Genomic DNA, 18,992 nt, shown 5'->3' with positions numbered 1-18,992 from the left:
TGAGCAGGTGACGGCCGGAAATCAGCTGATTGATACTTTTTTAATATGATTTGACACTTTAACTTCCAGCGCATTACGATTATGACAATAGCCCATCGATTTACCAAAACAGAGTACATGGAATCTTTGTTTTTCTTTGTATTTATGTCACCGTGCTGCCACCTTGTATGGTTCCGCCATGCAAGCAGGCAATCTGTTTTAGCTTTTACTTCAAGCAGTAGACATCACATGCGTATAATCTATGTTCAAACATTCTCCATGTATTCATATTCTACTACAAAAAAGCTACGTTTCAAAGCTATGCCGGCGTTGTGCTCCACTGTCATAAATGCATATACATAATTTGTTTAAGTTAATAATTAAGTTTAACTAATGCATACAATTAATTATTTAGTAAATATTACTGATTAGTTAATTAATTTTATGCATAACAGTCTTTTTAGTTCACAAATAACTTAAAAGACAAATTTTACATGGATTGTGTGTTACGGTCAACTTATGCTTTTCAAAAGGAAAGCTTGCGATTATGGATAAAATAATTAGCGGTACAGTTGCTATCATTTTTAAACAGCATTTTCTTCTTTAAATTAAAACAAAAATTATACAAAGTTATTATGTGATATACATACAGACATATATAAAAATTATATGTTTTTTCTAACATTCCTTTGTGCTTAAAACCTAAGTATTTTTTAAACGTGTTTTCTTTTACTAAAACTTAGCATATAATGAATACAATAGCGATACGTTTTGTTCTTGTCTGGCGGCGAATATGTTCGATATTTCGTAATGAATTTGCGGGCAGGCCGTATTAAAACGGTTTTGGGTGTTTTTTGTTTCAGTGTAAAGGTTTTCATACACTTAGGGTATTCATTCAGTGTACAACTGCCTCGTAAACATGCAAGTATATTTTCCATAAATTTTGTTATCATTTTACGCGTTCTAGATGCATTGTGCTATTAATTGGTTGTGAAAATGTTTAGACAAACTGAATCCCTTTCAAGCAGCTCTAACTTAATTTATCATATACTTTGCGTGGCTTTAAGCTAAATTAAAATTGACATTTGATTGAAGTTTTTTGAATATTTGTTCTTTAGCAAAATATATTTTGTAGGTATATGTTTTGTGGGCGTATTAAAGCTACTTCGGTGAATAAATAGATCATGGCCAACATTTTATTGGGTGTAGTTATCGAAAGAGCCGAGATATTCCAAAGCGGCGCGATAGCAGAAATGATATTGGTCCTGTAATGGTAAAAAAAATATAAATGTTGAATTTAAAATTTTAAAATTATTTTATCGGTCCCATTGAAGACGAGCTCTTTTCAAGTTCGCGTGAAAAACTGGTACAGTTCGTTGTTTGCTCGAAGACTAGCAGAGTTCGCGAACAACTGAAACGTGGTAGTTTTTCACGCGAAGCACCGAAAGGTGTTAGTCTTCCATGGGACCGACGATTTGTTCAATCATTTGAAACCTCTAACATTAATTTTCCACCGCATATCACGTACTTGATATATTTCTTTAAGAAAGTTTAAGTCTTTCAAATCGACTTTCGAAAGACTTAATTGCCTTAAACCATGTTTACACATACTCTAATCTACAATAAATCGTCAATAGACATCCCTGGGAACTCGATTATTTTCTGTCAAATTTTCACGTTTCTCTTTTATTTTGTCCTTCCATTTAGAGATTACGAAAATGAAGATAATATCGTTATATGTAAACTAGGTCTTAGAAGTTAATTAAATTTTATATGTATGTATTTATTTCATTATAGGTCAATTTCTTTCATTTTAAATAAATTTATTAATGTAAATTTAAATTTTTTCCAGTTTCTTACAGCTTTTCCACAACATTGAAATCTTACCTCCGTTTGCACCATAGCTGGCCGTTGCGCTCGCAGTATGCGCACTGTTTGGAATACATCTAAAACACCTTCATATTGCATACGTTCCAACACAATGCTGAGTGTTATAAATACACCAGTGCGTCCGACACCAGCACTACAGTGTACCGTTATCGGTCCATCTTGACCGAATTGCTCTTTTGTTTTATGCACTTGTCCAATGAAATCAATAAAACCTTCACCTGATTTGGGTACACCTTGTTCAGGCCAATCGATAAATTGAAATTGACGTACAGTACGCGAAGAGCCATCACGTGCGTCGGTGACCTGTTGAGTTAAAATTATTTGTAAGGTAAGAAATTAATTTAATTTTGTAGTGGTTTAGTTACTAAAGTTTTTAAATGTATCAACTTACTTTGAACTCGCGTAGTTTATATTGTGGCATATTATATTCGGCAATTGGATCCACAACATAATATTGATAGCGTACCGAGCGTTCATGTGGCCAATACTGATAGCATTTTTCCTATAGGATTTTAAAATCTAAATGTTAGTTTTTGTTGTTAAAGGTTTAAAGTAGTGTACAAAAAACTATAAAGAAAATATCCAGCAACTAGCATGCAAAGATATAGTTATTATTATTTTTTTCAGGTTTTCAGCTGATTGAAAGACTACCCAATCTCATCTGTCGATTCGAGAATGGTTTATCGCAAAACGTCCTATCTGACAATTTGTTGATTTAGGGCGTTTTTGAAAAAAAAAAAATCGTGAGATAAGGCGTTTCTCAGTAAAATTCTCAGACAAGGCGTTCTTTGAAAAATATCAATATGGGTTGTTCTACAAATAAATTATCAGCCCAATTCTAAACCAAAATTCCGTGCGAGTTTTTTCCCTTCTCCCATTCCTCGTGAGTTTCCTTGTGAGTTTTTTCACTTCTCCCTTTCCTCCTATTCTGAACAATGTTCGAAAAAGCGGAAACCGGTTATGGGAGAAAAGTAGGTATTATGAATGTGAGGGAGAGGGAGATTTCTTTGCCATTTCATAGGAGTTTTTTCACTTGTTAAATTAAAGGGAATGCATCGAAATAGTTAAAGGAAATTGGTTCTTTTAAGAAAGAACAATTATTTGTACAAATTTGTGCTAAAATATGTATTTACATTCTACCACAATATTCTCACTGTTAATACGACAACAACTACAACCACAATATTCTTTATTTTAAGTCGAAAAGTATATCATAAGCAACGGTAGAGCTCTTGGTATACATATTTGATGCAGCCATCCAGAAATTGCGCAAGGATTTTTTAATAAGACTTAAATAGATTTTGGCATATGACGAAGGACGAATTCAACTCAACTTGGGCGCCAGAAAATTGCTTTGCTGAATGAAAGCAGGCAACTCCGGCAGATTTGTGTTATGTTCCGCTGTTGATGTTGCTGTGGCACCAATTCATTACTCATTTCAGTGAATACCACATGAATTGCAATAAATACTGTGCATTGTTTATATTTTATTTCTTAATTTCCAACAAATTTGCAACAATAATTAAACTTTTCAATTTTTTAAACAAAATAAGAAATGTGCAACGAAATTTCAATTGACAAAACAGCTGACTTCGAAAATTCGAAATTCCTACTCCCCAATTATTGTTCTCCCTAGGAGAACAGAATTGGAGGAATTTTTCCGCGGGAATAAAAAAATCCGCGGGAACAAAATTCCGCGAGAATATTTAGAATTGGTCTGTATGAGATAGTGCGTTTTCCAAAAGTTTGCTAAGCTATGTTCTTTTCAAAATGGCAGTCGAGATAGGGTGATGCTTCACTCAGTCGACGAAATAGAAAAGTTAAATAGTTGATATTTTCGAGATATAAAATTTAAAGTCCGCAATGAAGATCCTGAAATAGGACTCTCGTTATTGGCGGCACATCGCATCAAATTGCATCATCTCCCAATATAGAAACTTGTTATGCAGGGTTTAAAGACAATGTGAGTTCGCATGTAGGAGTGTCAGAGCTTGTAAATTTTGAACGATCTAATCACACCGTTTGATTTTAACGGATTTAGAAGTTTCCAAAGTTATTGTTTCGAATAGAAAATCCATAAAAATTATCTAATTCGCATAGTAATTTAAATTGAGTAATTTAGTATCAAGATTTTCAGATCTGATTCCAGTAAAAAAAATTATACCAAAAGGCCTTTAAATGTTTTTCAGCTCTAAGCTTAGATATGTAATGAGATATTTTCTTGAGTTCTCTTCTGACTACCCAATCTTACACGAAATAAAGACCATTTTTTGTCAGTGATCACTTCTATAATAACTTACCCTTCCCATTTCCTTGAGTTTGGTAAGCATAACAACAATTGTTGAATTGTGTTCCCACAGCATGCGCCAGAAATCTTCAGCAGTATCCTGCACCGGACCCTGAGCAGCTATATAAGCCGATCGATAACGATAACCATCAATAAAGCTGGCATTAATATAGTCGCTACCCTCGATACCGTGTATGGGTGTTAGGTAAACGCGACTCGACTCGTAGGGGAGAATATGTACCAACCGATTCTTATTTTTGTTGCATGGTAAATTGGCGGTTACAAATTTTGATGAGTCCACCTTCACATTTGACAACTTCTTGAATTCCATTTCCATTCCAGTAATATTCTCACCCGGTTCGGTGACCAACAATTTTTGTAGATGTGTGTGTAAGTTGCGCGCCGGCACCTCTGTTAAACCACAAATAATTGCTTCCAATATGGCATCATGTATGAAAATGTATTGATCTTCTGTTTGTACCATGTAATTCCGTTGAGCGCGCAAGCATGTTACATGCCCATATATGTCAATAATCTTCTCATGCTTCATACGTTCCAACATTGAATCGATAACAATGTAGCAGCCCGTTCGTCCCACACCAGCCGAACAATGCACTACAACCGGACCAGAATCTGGTGGAGTAAGTGCACGGCAGCGACGTAAGAATTGCAAGAATGGTGCTGGATGTTCGGGTACGCCATGATCTGGCCAAGCGGTGAATTGCAATTGTTTGATCTCGCGTCGTTCATTGAAACCCTGACGACATATTTGAAAGGTACGTATGCTGTAAGTTGCAAGCTCTTGGGTCTCTGTGATGGTAACAAACATTTGACCATAGGTCTCAGTGCCACGCACAGGCCAATACTGATCGCATTTTATGCGTGTGCGTTCCTCGAGACGTGTCATCATAACAATTGTAGTTGTTTTCAGCTCCCAACACATGCGCCAAAAGTCGCTAAAAGTTTCTTGCAGCGGTCCCTGAGTTGCGACATAAGCATTATGCTTGCGATATCCATCGCAATAGTTGGCGTTTATGTAGTCCGAACCGATGATGCCGTCTATAAGTGGTAGCTGCACGCGTGAGTGATCATATGCTGTAACATTCGCATAACGGTTCTTTGATTTATTATAATCATAATTGGAATTGTCCCATGTAAATTGTTGTCCCGGTTCAATGCTTTCGTATTCTTGCGAAAATTTCTGATTGTCATTCGCTTTCAGACGTTCGATGTGATTGGCGAATTCGGATATAGGAATTGGCGGATGAGAGATCATACCAGGTGTTTGAAAGTTTAAACGACGCATGTCCACAGGATCACTAGGCGTAGGTCCAGCACCAAGATCAGCGGCCATCAACGGGCGCGTAACGGCAGCTTGATCTGGCGTTTTACAAGGTTGACGACGACGACGTACAATGCAACCGGTAATGAAAATAGTAAATATCACCGCTGCAACAATTGGTAGTGCGACCCACCACATGCCTTGCTCATCCTTGTTGCGATTTACAGACACTTCCGGCTCGGAAGGCCAATTTGGGTCGGGACGATGTGGACGTTCACCAGGTGGAGCTTCACGCATATCCAAGGACAGAAACTCAGAGAACGGACTCGATGTGTAAAGATGTTTCTGTGGTGTATCAACAACAGCGCGCACAAAAATGCGATAACGCTTATCGGGCATCAATTTGCGGTTCATAAAATTGTGATAAACATCACCGGAGCCTAGATGGAAGGTGAAAGGTATTGAACGTTGTGGGAACTTGGCGGCAATATAGGGCGAGTTTGGTCGTTCTGGTTTATTGCTACCAGGAAGCAAGTCTTCAGTTAGAAATTGATCAGGATTTTTGTGCAAATTGGATTTATCTTCAGGCACAACAACCAGATAATAATGTGAGATTGGACCATACTCTTCCGAGGCTTGCGGCAGTATAACGAGTATTTCCTCGCCATTCACTACACCATAGAAGTCAGGTTTTACCATCGGTTGTGGCGCCGCCATTTGTGTGGTAACAGTAATTTTTGTGGGCGGGCGATAGGAGTAGTCGGATGGTATGGCGCTCACATTTACATTGTAAGTGGTAAAGGGACTCAGCTCATTTATCGTATGCGTTTTTTGAAAATGCTTTAAAATAATTTCACGTTTTGTTACGATTTGCGTTTGCGTAAAACCTTGTGAGTCCACGAATACTTTCATTGCATCAAAGGAGATTTTATAGTTGATCGGATTTAGACGTATAGGTGGCGACCAACTTAGTGTCATCGAATGTGTGCTAACATCGTGTGCGCGCAAATTCAGTGGTACATCTTCCGGCTTTATCTTAACCGTAACCTTTTCGCTCAGACGTCCGAGTCCATTCTTAAAGCGCGCCGCTATTGCTACTGCATATTGCGCAAACTTTTCGAGATTTAACAAATCTGCAGACTCCGTTAGACCAACAGTTTTGGTTTGCCATTCATCAAGGTCTTCAACCGCTGTCATTGTGTAGAAGATCTTGTAACCAAGTAATTTGCCACGCGATGGCACCGGTTCCCACCATATCTCCGCTGTTTGTTCTGATGTTGCTACCGCTTGTACCGACATCGGCGCACGTCCCATATCACGCTCGGTCTCCACAATTATCTTCTCACTAAATGGACCCGCACCCTGTTTTGTATAAGCTCGTACCCGGAAAATATATTCTGTGTTCTCTTCAAGATTTGTAAACACCGCCTTACGTAGTGTCATATTTCGCTCCGAGCCCAAGCCATGATCGATTTTCTTGTGAAATTGCACATCATAACGCGTAATAATGCCATTGCGATGTTCACGTGTTGGTGGATCCCATGTTATACACACCACGTCTGGTGTTTGGAAGCGCACTGTTATATTTGCGGGTGGCCCGCCAGGTGCACCCTCAGGTGTTTGGAAGATTTTCACTGTCTCTTGTCCAATGCCAATGTGATTGCTACCTGCTACGCGGAATTCATACTCAACACCGCGTTCCAAGTCGTTGAAGCGTCGCTTTGTAATTTGTGGTCCTGGTAGTATTTCTTCTTTCAATGGCTGATCTTTAACACCCCAACGCAGACGATAGCCACGCAGTTCACCATATGTTTGCGCTGGACGTTCCCATTCCAGTTCGATGGAAACAATGGGGTCACGTTCCATTATCTTAAGGCTGACTGTCGGTCGTACCGGCACGCCACCGGGTGTTTTCACAATCACAGCTGCACTGCGATCACCATCACCTTTGCGCGTTAGTGCTGCGACTTGAATTGAATATTTTGTATCGGGTTGCAGGCCGGACACATTGTACTCCAACAAATCGACGACGTCGAACTTGAGTGGTTCGTTAAGGAAGCCCTTGCCCTGTGAAATTGAAAAATTTTTGTTTGAAAATTGCTGTATTGATAAAAATGTGAAGCGAATTGAAACAAGTATAGAAAAGGCAGTTCGCGTTCGTTAAGGTCTTAACAACTTGGTAGAAAATAACATTAAGAAAGGACTCAATAGCACAAAGCAAATAGGGCTCAATTAATGTTAGAAAAAATATGATTAAAGAGGAGAGGCTGTCCTTTGGTTGCGGAAGTTGAAACTGTAGAGATTGGGTTATGACCTACGGCATATGCAAGGCAGATATGTTTTCACTGAGAAGCTTTTCATGGCATAAGAACACTCGGAGTGTTTGCCAAATCACAAACGAGGGGCGCCCCGTTCAGAAACATTTTTCTAATTGAAAAAACTTGTTTATACATTTTTGATGTTGCTTTGCCCACGGCTTGAACCCAGGATTTTTGGTGTTGTGAGCGCAGCCGCTCCACCACACCAGGACGGCCGCTAGTAAGCTAGTCGATTTACCGTTGCCTTAAGTACAGTTGCATAAAGATAGGAGGCAAACCAAATTTTGGCCAGAACAAAGTCTGGCAGGTACTCTAGTTAATTTATGATCCCTTTAAGATCTTAATTTTTTTTAAACTTTACTCACCTCATCACGCATTTCTTGAACGTGTATGTGATAGCCACGTATGATGCCATTACGATCTTTTTCCAATGGCGGTTTCCAGGTAACATGAATTGAAGTTGAATTTAACGGAGTTGCCTTCACATCTTGAGGATCTCCAGGCACTAAACGCGGTACACGGGAAAAATTTGAAGTGTTAGAAAATTTTGATATGTACTGTTTTATTAACTAGCGACTTAAGGCAGATGTAATGAATTGAAATAACTTTATCTTCAATAAATTTATGTTTATACATATATACATAGTTAGTGAATATAAATATGAAATACTAAAGGTTTAGCTTACTTAACGGTCCTAGAATGTAATAATTTAGCTAAGGTTTCTAGAGAATATTCGCAGATGAGGTGATATAAACATAGTATAAATGAGCTACATACCTAAAATTTGTATACATAAATTATTCTTTGCTAGAATTACTGAACACAGTTAGAAATTTAACCGACTGTGATAGTTAAGCGATTTCATTTTAAGGTGGTTTAAAAAATTTGAGGCCGTTTTCATCATCTTTTTAATAATAATAATACATAATAACTTTTGTTTACACTTTTTCCTCGGACCTGAGACGCAAAGTTTCAGTTAGCATGAAGAACACGAAAATGGCGATAGCTTATAGATCAGTGACTAGGAAGATGGTGAAAACGGTGCTTAGTAGGTAAACGAAAATTTTAATATTAAATAAGTATTTATATCTGCAACAGGAAACATCATCATATCACAGAACGTTTTGAAATGCGTAAAAATTTATAATTTAAACACACAAAAAAAAAATGTCTAAATGTGGGGACAAATAAAAGTTTAAAACGCATATTTTTGTTTTAAGGAAAAGTTAGAGGGGTAGAGGGAATTTACATTTAAAAAATAACTTTGTCAGCAATTTTTTCGGGTTTTCATTACTATTTTGGGGTATTATTTTTATAATTAATGTTTGATTTAAAACAATTGTGCATTCGAAAATAGCACTAATTGATTGAAAAAAGGCATAACATAGCATTAGCCGAAAAATCTATTAAAAAAGTGCATACAACATATTTTTTTTTTATAATAATTAAAATATAGTACCTACACCATGTAACAAGTATTTAAAAAATAAAATCTTCAGTGCTATCAAAAATTGTGCTTTTTATTTGTGCAAAAAGTACATTCAGCATACCGAAGATTGTTAGAAATAATAAATTATTTACAAAATACAAGATACAATTTATTATGTATAGAAAAATATAAATTTAAAACAAAAATGTGCGAACATTATTCAAGAAAAAACTTTTACAAAAAATTTGTAAAAGTGTATACAATTTTTTTTAAGACTCACGAAAACGTAGTGAAAGTTTATATAAATTCTAAAAAAAAAACAAAACAGAAAAATTATAAACCTTTACAAAAATGCCTTGAAAGTGCATTAAACTTAAAAAAATTCACAAAGGTGCTGTGAAAATATCTAACATTTTTTTAAAATAGAAACTTTCACAAAAAAATGCAGTGAAAGTGCTATTTGTGCAGAGAAAATTTTTTTAATGTATTATAAATAAAAAAAGTGCTATTAAAAATATTTTATTAAAAATGTTGCTTATGCATCAAAAATTTTTTTTTGTTTTTCAAAAATATGTCAAGTCATTTATGTTTCCTTTATGCTTGCTTTTTTCGGGGCTTGATAAAATATGTTTTTTTAAATAGAGAAGAAAAAACATTTAGCCAAAACACAAAAAATGAAGAAAAGAGTTGTTTAATTTGATATTATTATTTTTGTAAGCATACATTCAATATTATTTAATTTGTGAAAAAAGTGATGGTCTTGTCATAATATAAACAAAAAGTTTTATGTTTTTAATATTATGCTATACAAAAACATTCTTAATCATACCTAAGAGCTTACAAGTAAGAATCAAAAAACAAACTCATTTACTTGCAACTTAATTTAGTTTTTTATGTTGAGTTATAACTGGTTTTGTACAGTGTAGCCTTGAGTGGAAGTGTTAGAGAGAGAGCGCAATGGCGTAAGGGTTGCCATTACATTTTTTGTTAACAATAAGGAAGAGACTTCACTGGCTGCAAAAATACCTTAATTCTTATTTAACAAATCTATGTATAAATAATTTTAGTGCAAGTTTGAATTATTATCTATTTTGAGGCTTTTAATACTATTTTCGAGAAACGCATGCTATAAGAAGAGGCTCTACATATATAATTTTTGGATCTTAATTGGCTCCCCTGAGCTTCGAATCGGAATTCTAAGTTTTAAACAAAAGTGGTCGGGCGAGACCGTAATAGTTTTTCCAAGTTCTTATTACTAGTTTTTCAAACCAATTAGTAATAATGTTTGTAGAAAAGTCTTTGGACTTACACCTATCACAATGTTTAAATCCATATTACTTTTTAGAAAGTATGCACTTCAAACGTCACCTGTCAAAATTTCATGTAACTTTCGTTCATTTGTTTACAAGTTACGGCGATTAAAGTGTGGCAACTTTTAATGTTTTTTGAAAGCAAATTTGTGCGTTAAATTAACATTGCTTTTTGATTGCAAAAAAATACAGCTCAAGGTCAGCAATTGCTTGAAAAGTGTTATGGGAAATCTGCTCCACTAAAATAAAGTACTTATTATTGGTATGCATAATATAAACGCGGTCTGACAGACACAGATAATGGCCTACGCTCTGGTCACTCCAAATGTGGCAGTTACTCTGAGTGAGATTACAGCCCTCGCAAAAATATAAAAAGAACGTGTGCTGCATTATATTTTATGTGAATGTTTCGGCAAGAGAAAGTCGTTTTCTAAATGTGCTTTCACCAAAACAATGCACCGTTTCACAAACCGTTCGTAGCAATGGAAAAAGTATGTGAATTGAAGTTCAAATTTCTGCGCTATGCACCGTATTCTCCAGATCGGGCCCCTAGCGACTATTTATTCAAAAATCTCAAAAACGTGCTTCGTGGAAAAAGATGTGGGCCATAATAAGAAAAGTTTGCCAAAACTGTAGCGCATTTAAAGGGATTTGACAAATCGTAAAGGTATCGAAAAGTTAGAGAAGCGTTGAACTGATTGTTCGACTCTCAAAGGAGACTATCTTTTTTTCTAGCTCCGTTTTATGTTGTATATTATGAGCATACTCAGCCTCCCTATAAGCTTGAAGTATATCTAAGCGTATAAATTGAATTTCAATGATTCATTTTGATCTTAAAAATTGTTTCTAGTAGATTTATGGTTGCATTGATAGGGCCTTAATTAAGACAATTTTGTCTGACCCAAAGATTGCTGAATTACTTTTGCTTCACTTCTTTCCGAACATCTCCACCAATAAATCGTAAAAGCGGCAGCACTCGCATACGCTCATTTCGCAATGAATTAAAGTGTTGGTAAATGTTTAATTTTGTACAGTGGGGTAGGTTCTTTGTTTAATTGGTTGTGTGAAGAAAAAGTGAATCATTCTTTTTTAAATACATAACACTATTTTATGTAAAAAAAATCTTAAAAATTGTAAATACTCACTTTTTTTGACTACAAGTTTTTTTTTTAAACATTTTCATAATTTGTAAATTTTTGTTATAAACCATCCATTTGAAAGTGCGTTGCATAAAAAAATTTCAAAATTTGTGCATTTTTCGTGAATTCAAAAATCAAATTTCACACAAACACACAGATATTGATCGTTAATATATAATATCATTCAAAAACCAAAAAGAAAATTTGGGCATTTGCAAAAAATTTTTTGTGCGATTTATTCCAAAAAACCAGTGCAAGACAAAATGTGCGTTCAATACATTCAAATTATTGATTTTATCTCGAATTTTGTTTACATTTGTTTGTAATTTCAAGTCAATGACGAGGTTGTGCAATAAATTATCGTTGTCAGTTAGATTAAGAGCGAGTGGCCAAAAAATATGAAAGAGAGAAAAGGAAATATTTTTTTTTTGTGATTAATACGACTTTTCAGTTTATGCAAAAAAGTCACTGAATTCGTAGCGGAAAATTAGGAAAAACTTAATAAAACAGGGGTTAAAATAATGCGATTTGAATTGGAGTTCGCGTTGATGCGTTAAAACTTGTATTTATTGGCACACTCGCTTTGGTTTGCAGATACTTAGATATTTAGTTTTTGAGTAAAATAGACGGACTATTACTAAAAAAATATAATACTATAAGAAAGGACGTGTAAAAAATATATTTATTTGAAAAAAAAAAAAATATATATATATATATATTAAAAAAAAAAAAAGAAATGAAGAAAATAAAAAGGGAAGCATTTGGCACTTATTCGAAGTCTTATAAAAAATGCAACACTGCTAGTAAATTTTTTTGACCTTAAAGCTTAGTATCCAATTTTCAACAAAAGCTGCAAGTTCATATCAAATACAACAAGAAAAGTTTATTGAGAAGAAATATTTTGTTTATTTCGGTTTTACTAACACTCTGAGCAAATCCCGTATACTGATGGTAAAAAAAAAATTGAAATGGGACACTGACAATGTTCATGGGGTCGATTACCGATATATGAGAAAGTGTAGCGATAAACACTTTCTTTTTGCCAAGAACTTCTCACCGAAGAAAACAACATTTATTTTGAGATTTCCTTTTGTAAGTTGAAGAAATCTCTGATTTTTGCTGTTTGTTTTTATAAAACGACAATGAACAAGGTAATGCAATTGTTTTGTAATATACCAACGTGTGACATTTTGTTTATTTTTTCAATGAACGAGATTTATTGGCGACTTTTAGACAAATACTCGGTTTCTTTTTTTCACTATTCATTTTAATAAAATTATAAGCTAATATGGTTTGTTTTTTTTTTTACAAGTTTTCGACTACGAATATTGATTTCAAGAAATACCTCGGCCTTTGTTGTTCTCAGTGGATCGACACGTGTTTACTGTTTGTAGTTGTATGCTTAATTGAAGAAAAAGTTGTAAAATATGACCTTTTATAAGTTATTTGCTGTATTTTTGTTGATATTGAACAATTAAGCAGTTATACCAATTATTCGAGATGAATATTTACTTTGAAATAGAAGCAATTAGCGATAGTATACCAGATATGCAAAAAAAATTCCGTCATATTTTCACCATCGGAATAGACACAAGTACAGATCCAGATAGTTGAGGCGCTTAGTATTTACCACCATAAGTCATGACCTGTGCAAGATGTGATAAAAACCCACGTTACCCAAGGTTTCAGGGGTCAAAAAAGCGTTCGCGCAGCCATGGTGTTAGTACCAGAACTTGCTGATCGCGGGGTGTACTGCGTTGATATTCGCAAAGTACTGCCCCGCATTTGTAGCACTACCCTAAGCTTTCAGGGATTGTTGGGCAACAAGACACCACAGTAAGTAAATGGCGAAACTTTTAGGGTCGACCTGGAAAGTTAGCTTAGATAGACTCTTTTTAGCATTGGTAACTATATTAAGATATACATTTTTTAAGGTATACGAATTGAATGGCACGGTAAGCAGTGTTGCCATTTCCAAAACCAATTTGGTGTAAATTAAAAAAAAAAATATACAGTGGTATATTTCTATAAAAGCGAGGTAGAGTTTTTAAAAGACGATTTTGTTTCAATCAAGTCGACTGATTTCCATTGTACCCGGCAAATGTCAACTGAGGTTGCCAAAATAACAAGATATAGACATAGAAAATGTGAATTTCGCGGGTTCGAATCGAGCTTAAGACCTAACAATAGTTTTTTTATGACTATTATTGTTATGATAAATATTTTCTCAATTGAAACAATTTTTAAATTAGAATAGAAGAAAGAAAAAAAAAAATTAGACAGCTTCCAAAGCTCGTTGTATAGATCCATTTCGGGAATTCCTGTGAATTTAAATATAAAAAATTTAACCTTAATAATATTTTGAAAATCATATAGAAGTGGTATGTTGTCGAGATTTCTTTTATCAACGTCTTGGAAAATAAAGTTGTGGTAGATTTAAAAAAAAAAGAGTTAAAAAGGGAATGCCACCAAAACTATGGTAGATTTGCCACATTCCTGGTAAAGTGCACACACTGGCTGTAAATTAACAATAGCTGTGTTTTTTTTTACATCTATAGACGTTTACGCTTAAACTTTATATGGACAGCTAAGAGTCAAACTTTAAATACACCTCTGAAATTGCTGCGCATAAAATTTTTACTACTAAATTTCAATACGCATTATACTCAGATGTAACTGAAATATGTGTCTAAGTTTGACCCTCTACACTAATTCTATGTATTCTATGCGTGTCTACTATTTATCGCAACTGTTTCAGCTATATGTTATACATTATGGCCACCAGAGGTTTGTGTCTCCGTTTTTAGGTACACCCTGTTCTGTAGCTAGTTATTTAACCACTGCTGCTAGATGGGTTTCCTAAGCATTATCTAAGCGAGGATAAGCGTTTTTTTAAGCACAAACGTAAACATATACGCTTGTAAAAAACACGGCTAATAAGTTCTTCGATCCATTCATATTTGAAAAAAATTTTCTATAAAATTTTTGAATGGTCTGTTACCGTTTTATGGGAACTAAATTTAGACAATAATTGGCATTTCTGTCAAATAAATTTTGTTGAGGATTTTGCAAAACTACTTCTACTTACCATTATTTACAGTGTTGCATTTTTGAAGATTTTTTTGACACCTTTGATACATATTTAAACATATATAATTTAATATCTTCAAAATTTAGCCCAGTTTCACACTTCATACATATGTTATGTTTAAAGCTGCAGGATTCTTAGTTTGATATAGTATATAATGCTACTGGCTATAGTAATATTAAATTGGAATATATATATTTATTCCACTTATATGCCTTACAGTTTTACTACGTTATATGATGACAAATACATACATACTTTAATTATATTCTTACTAAAATTTTATATCTTAAGTCTACATAAAACTTGATTTAAAACTTGGACTTTACTTAAATTTTATAAACTTACTTCCTCCCATAAAAAGTCATGGTAAGATAAAACAAAGCTCAGTTGTTTTACAATTATTTTACTTTTGGGGCACTCCATATTGACTGGTGGGACATTTGGACTCGATTTTGAGTCATACATAAAGAAATTTCTCTTTAACTAGTAATTATAGAAGTTTTGAAATATTATCAATTAAATTAAATTAAAGTACTTCTTCTATACAAAGCTCACGGGTGGGACTACAACATCAGCCGCCTAAGTAGGTGTAAGACTTCACTTTCCAATTTAATATGAATTATTAAGATCTTTTTCAAATTGACTATACCATATTTTTTAATAACGTTGCTTAACGTAACTTGTATTTTTTACAAAGAAAAAATAAAAGTTCATTTTAGCTTGTGGCTGGTGGGACAGATTCCTAGAAAATTATTATATCTGCTTCATGTTCTTCATGCACTAAAAAACAATCATTTAATTCCAGTCTTGTATCCATGGTGTCTTTTTGACGCATTGCCCCTTTTGCGGAACTCGCAGTAGCTATCAAGTTGTTTCGCTCAAACTTATTCATTTCAATATTTTTTTCGAGTAAAGATGTTTCTGAGTAAAAAAAAGTTACAGAAGAAAGTTTTGAAAGCTTAACTCGGGACTTTCAGAAAATAATACACCGGAAAATTTATCGGAAACTGAAGTAAAAAGCTTATGTCAAAGAACAAATCAGGGATGCACCTTAACGTTAAGCTAATCGTTTATCAAAAAATTTCCACCGTTTCCGTTGAAACACTTCGAAATATTATCGATAAAGAAATTATCAAGATAAATTGTATCTCGTTTTTAACCGAAACGAAAAGCTTTCGTTAACGTTAAAAACGTTAACGAAAACGTGATACTTTATGTTTGAATTGTGCTGGCAATGCTATAGCCATGGTGAAGCCGTAAGGTGGCAACAACGAGCGCACATACACACACAAACTCTATGTAATTTGTTTGTGTAATTCGTTGGTGGTAATGTCAAAAATACTCTGAGAAATGTTCGTACTGTCAAAATTCATGAGAAAAGTTGCAATCAGCTTGGATAATGCTTTCACCTTTAATGACTCCGCCATCAATCAGCTTTGCCAGCATAGTTTGAAATTAATAATCAACATAAACGATTTGATTTCGTTTTGATATGGCAGAAAACGAAACGAAATCATTTCGTTAATTTGACGATCTTAACGTTAATAAACGAAACGAAATGACTTCGTTTCGTTTATTAACGTTGATTATCGTAACGAAATGATATCGTTTCGTTGGTTAAGCATGCCTGGAACAAATATTAGTTTTAAAGTTAGTCGAACGTTTCACGACGAATGTGATTGCAAACTGTCAAATCGATAGTAGGTAATTAAAAACAGTACCTGCGTCAATAAAACAGCTTAGCTGCGAATATTGAACCAAAAAAAAAGTGTTAGTATATATATATACATATAAATGAATTGCTGTGCGCTACTCTCGCTAAAACTGAAAAACGGCTTGAAAAAGTAGGAGGTTTATCTCCGCAATTTTTTAATGAAGGTATAAGAGAGATTCTATATATAAGTGGGCGGCAGCGGGAGAGTTGGAATGGGAATGTGCGTAGAAGTGGGAGTCAGAGCGGGGTGAATGTGAGGTATATGAGCAAATTTTCTCAAAATGGATGTTTGTGTATGTGTGAGTGTTGTTAGCTGAGGCAGGTAGAAGTCAGTAATTTTAGTCGTTTAACCTTTTTTGTTGGTTTGTTACTTTTGTTCGTTTATTGTTTGCAGTAATGTTATATACTACACCAAGCTCTCTCTTATATGTATGCTTCTTGAGTAAGAGATGTACTTTCAAGCCTATGTACCAAGTGCCTTAATGCTGTATTTTTATACCTTTATGGGTAGTTCAAGGTATTATGTATTATATAGTTAAATCTATTGCCAACTTTATCAGTACTTATCGTAAGGTCTAGATAGTTGATACAAAACGTATTGTGGTCGGGATTTAAATTCGTCGACACGCAGAACTCATAGCCTAAAGGTCGGAGTCAGTTTTCAGCCGTAGTGTACTCCTTTTGATTAAAAAGGGAAGGCGGGATTGTCATCTAGGCCAGTCTAGTCGCATTTATACACAGTTCTAGAATCTAACCAAGTAGCGTTGACTTTGGAACCAAAATTATCAAAGAGTTAACAAATCTTTACTTATTACATTTATTCGACATAATTTTTTTATTTATTTTTTTCAGTAATATCTTTCAAACAAAAATAATAAATAAAATACTGTTTACCGTTAGTAAAAGTTCAGTGATACAAAAAATGATATTTGTATGCGCATTGTTAAAAAACAATAAAAACCTAATACTATTTTCACACAGACGGCTTGTTGAATAATAAAGGCAGTTTTCTACATTAAGGCGCTTATTGAGCTCAATCTTCCCTACAAAATTCGAATCTATTATTATTTCATTAGTAGCTAATCGAATGCCTAATGAAGTCAAAAGCACAATGCAACTCTGTTGGCAGCGTTCCGCTTCCGTTTCCGCTTCTTAGTTTTTGGTGTGTTCAGTGCTTAAAAATGCCATTTGTCAAAGCAAATGTCATTGTCTGCATGGCGGAACGATACAAGGTGGCCGCATCGAACAGCTGATTATAACCTTTTTTATTTGATTTGATACATCAACTACCGGCGCAGTACGATTTTGACATTTGTCCATCGAATTTACAAGTACATGGAATTTTGTTTGTTTGTAGGTATGCCACCATGCTCCCACCTTGTAACGTTCCGCCATGATTGTCTGTCTCATCCTTCATACTAATCGAGCAGTTACTTCTGTGTGAAAGAAAAAAATTTACGATTTCATTAGCAGGTGAAATGAGATCATTAAGTTTCTGTGTGAAAACAGTATAACTCTTTTGTTCCGAATTTTCTGCCCAATTTGAGTAATTACATATATATTCATAAGAACGTGCATAATATTATTTTGTATGCATTCATTTGAACTCATTTTTCATAGAAATGCCATTAAACAAAAATTTATTCAAATATCGAAAACCTTACAACCACAAAAGCTTGCAATTGAAAGAGTGCATGATAAGTTCAACGACTTTTTGAGCCATACAAATCATATTTTCATATAATCTTGTCCTTATTATATGTTGCACTAAAGTTCATTTGGTTATTCATTCCATATACTTAGTTGCAGATCCACATATGCACAGATATGAGCATTCATAAAGCGTGCAATATGATATTGTAGATTAAAAAATTATACGGAAACATTTTTTTAAGTTCTCACTTTGGCACTGATGATAAAAAATAATAAACTTGACAGGCAGGACGTCATAGTGTCAGGTAATGTAAGCTTTGCATTCAGATAACACTTGATATCCTTTTAATGTATATGAAGGTACTCAGCGTTTTACATTTATAGAAATAAATATATGTTCCTACCTACCCTGCAGTGAAATTAGCAGTCCCAAAATAATAATACATCCAAGTATCGGTTAACGAGCCCGCCTGAAATACAGCCGGTTGAGCAAAAACGGAAGTGCCTTAGAAAAGTTGGTGATTGGAACTAGTTGCAAACTAATAAGTTGGATAAATTTGCAACGGTCATTGACATCGTCGAGTTAAAGTTGAGAATTGAGTTCTAACTCAAGTAGTGTAACCAAATGGTGTAGTTCTATGTATTGTAACGAATCTTGGGGAATTCTGATAATTATACACCTGCTAAAGTTCGAATCGCTGAACTGTCGAATAAATAAGTCCAATATTCAGTATTGAAAATGGTCTTTATTAAACTACTTGAGGAGTAGTACAATTATACTTCATAATTATACGTCACTTCACAACTAATAACGTGTTTAAATCAAACTGATTACTGATTCCTCAGCTTGCGCTGCTTTTATACTCTCGGTTTCTCGTTCACACTTTTCTCCTAAGGTC

The 18,992-nt window shown here is 34.4% G+C and overlaps 2 protein-coding genes across 51 annotated transcripts in view; one reads left to right on the top strand and one right to left on the bottom strand.

Annotated features, from left to right (window-relative positions):
* tio (tiptop) overlaps nucleotides 1–18,992 on the top strand; it is a 502,506-nt gene that overhangs the window by 424,604 nt on the left and 58,910 nt on the right. For 7 of the 8 annotated variants that reach the window (XR_010949343.1, XR_010949348.1, XR_010949344.1 and 4 more), the window contains one exon: nucleotides 1,832–2,197. The gene's annotated coding sequence lies outside the window, so the exon portion shown is untranslated. Of the gene's footprint in view, nucleotides 1–1,831; nucleotides 2,345–18,992 lie in introns of those variants that run through there. The other variant, XM_067764613.1, reaches the window with a different exon arrangement.
* The window catches only part of Lar (tyrosine-protein phosphatase Lar), a 1,659,242-nt gene continuing 1,640,852 nt past the window's right edge, over nucleotides 603–18,992 (bottom strand). For all 43 annotated transcript variants that reach the window (XM_067764572.1, XM_067764575.1, XM_067764574.1 and 40 more), the window contains 5 exons: nucleotides 8,122–8,261; nucleotides 4,170–7,505; nucleotides 2,261–2,371; nucleotides 1,867–2,172; nucleotides 603–1,244 (listed from right to left, as the gene is read on the bottom strand). In XM_067764572.1, the coding sequence (XP_067620673.1) occupies nucleotides 1,176–1,244; nucleotides 1,867–2,172; nucleotides 2,261–2,371; nucleotides 4,170–7,505; nucleotides 8,122–8,261 (3,962 nt within the window). In that variant the 3' untranslated portion in view covers nucleotides 603–1,175. The remainder of the gene's footprint in view (nucleotides 1,245–1,866; nucleotides 2,173–2,260; nucleotides 2,372–4,169; nucleotides 7,506–8,121; nucleotides 8,262–18,992) is intronic.

The sequence above is a fragment of the Eurosta solidaginis genome, chromosome 2 (assembly GCF_040869045.1).
Source record: "Eurosta solidaginis isolate ZX-2024a chromosome 2, ASM4086904v1, whole genome shotgun sequence".
Lineage (NCBI taxonomy): Eukaryota > Metazoa > Arthropoda > Insecta > Diptera > Tephritidae > Eurosta > Eurosta solidaginis.
Note: the sequence above shows the minus strand (reverse complement) of the source record. Positions and strands in the feature narration are given on the sequence as shown.